General features: G+C 41.5%; 1 protein-coding gene across 1 annotated transcript; it reads right to left on the bottom strand.

The window, feature by feature from the left end:
- Positions 1–409: 409 nt before the first annotated feature.
- TAS2R39 (taste 2 receptor member 39) lies at positions 410–1,369 on the bottom strand. The gene has a single exon (XM_014787791.1). The coding sequence runs from the start codon at positions 1,367–1,369 to the stop codon at positions 410–412; it is 960 nt and encodes a 319-aa protein (XP_014643277.1).
- Positions 1,370–1,592: the final 223 nt, after the last annotated feature.

Raw genomic sequence — 1,592 nt, 5'->3', positions numbered from 1 at the left:
AGAATCACCTTGAGAACTTAAAAAATTGTCTAAGTTCCAGCACAAGAAATTCTGACTTAACTGATCTAGGATGGGGCCTGGACATTGGTATTTTCAAAAATCTTTCCTAGAGATTCTAATGTGCAGCCAGTGTCTAGAATCACTGCTTTAGATAGAACAAGGGGAGGTAGAAAAAGAAGTCTCAGGTAAAGAATATGTCAAGCATCACTAAGATTGTGCCCGTGAAGTAAAAGAGAAATGAAGATTAACCTCTTATACAAAAAAAAAAAAACAAAAAAAACACTGCAGGTGAAAGGATCAAATTAGGTTTGGGGAAGAAAGGAGGAAAGAAGAGAAAGGTCTAGGTGAGGGAAAAGCAGAGCTGGTTGGGCTAGGTGCTGTGGTACTCTTTGGATGTTGGTCATAGAGTCTAGTCTTTTAGGTAAAGATGAACTCGAAGCTGAAGCCGCTTCCAGGCTCTTCTCAGCCCACGGTTGTCCTGAATCAGCAGGATGGAGTGACCAGCAGGGTAGGCAGCCATGATGATTTTGCACAAAATATTCCAGAAATTGTTGATGTCAAAGATGTTGGACATATAGAGAAATAGAGCAACTGCATTGAAAACGTAGAAAATGAGAAAGTAGCTGGTAGCTTTGATGGCCCCCAGGTGAGCCTCCATGCTGGGGTCCCTGTAGCCAGTGGCATTGCTTTCCATGTGTAGGGTGTGTCTCTTGAGAGAGATGATCAGCAGGGTGGCTGCAAGGATGAACATGATCAGAGGAATGAGGATCCCCAGGTAATAGAGAAGAAGCAGGTTGATCACATTGGTTTCAGTGAAGTATTTTTTCTCAGTGGAGTTGGAGAAGGGGATAGGTAAAGAATTGTTACAATATACAGTGTAGATGTTATTGGATAAGAGCACACTGTTACCCAAGGAAATAAACGTTGATAGGTACAGAAGCCAGGGCATCAATCCAGAAATTCTCCACTTCAGCTTGAGGAAAAGGGGGTAGGAGAAATCAGCAATCTTCACGAAGTAGAAGAAATTGAGCCAGGCAGCAAACCATAGGCTACAAGAATTTAAGAACATGAAACTGGCTTTGAATATATCATATACAACATCTTCATAATAAAAACTTGGGGATGTTGAGCTGAAGGTAAGTTCTAGCACCATGAGGCTTTGGAAAGCTAATCTGGATACACTCAGGAAAAACAGGATCCTGCCACTTGTGGAGACTGCCTTATTCTTAATCCATTCAGCTGCATTTATAGCCTCAATGAACCCATTCGCAAAGATACCGATGATGCATTCAGTGCCTATAATTGTGCAAATTAAGGCGATCCAAAACAGTGACAATTTACTTTCTGGGGGATTGCAGGTTTCTATCATCCTGAGTTGTTACTCCTCTTTGGTGTCTGGAGAAAATGTCTCCCTAGCATTTGATGTGCAGATCCTTGAAAGCTCCCACTATTTGTGTCACAGAAGGAAGGAGTTGATGCATCATTTCCAAATTCACTCCATTTGTTTATCTCAGAATTCTTAGCTCTAAATCTGGAGATGCAAATGATGGAAGGATTTGGTTCCTAATGCTCTCCCATGTTCTTTTGGACAT

The sequence above is a fragment of the Ceratotherium simum genome, chromosome 1 (assembly GCF_057802395.1).
Source record: "Ceratotherium simum simum isolate JZ-2026a chromosome 1, ASM5780239v1, whole genome shotgun sequence".
NCBI classification, from domain to species: domain Eukaryota; kingdom Metazoa; phylum Chordata; class Mammalia; order Perissodactyla; family Rhinocerotidae; genus Ceratotherium; species Ceratotherium simum.
This window is presented reverse-complemented; position numbering and strand designations above follow the sequence as displayed.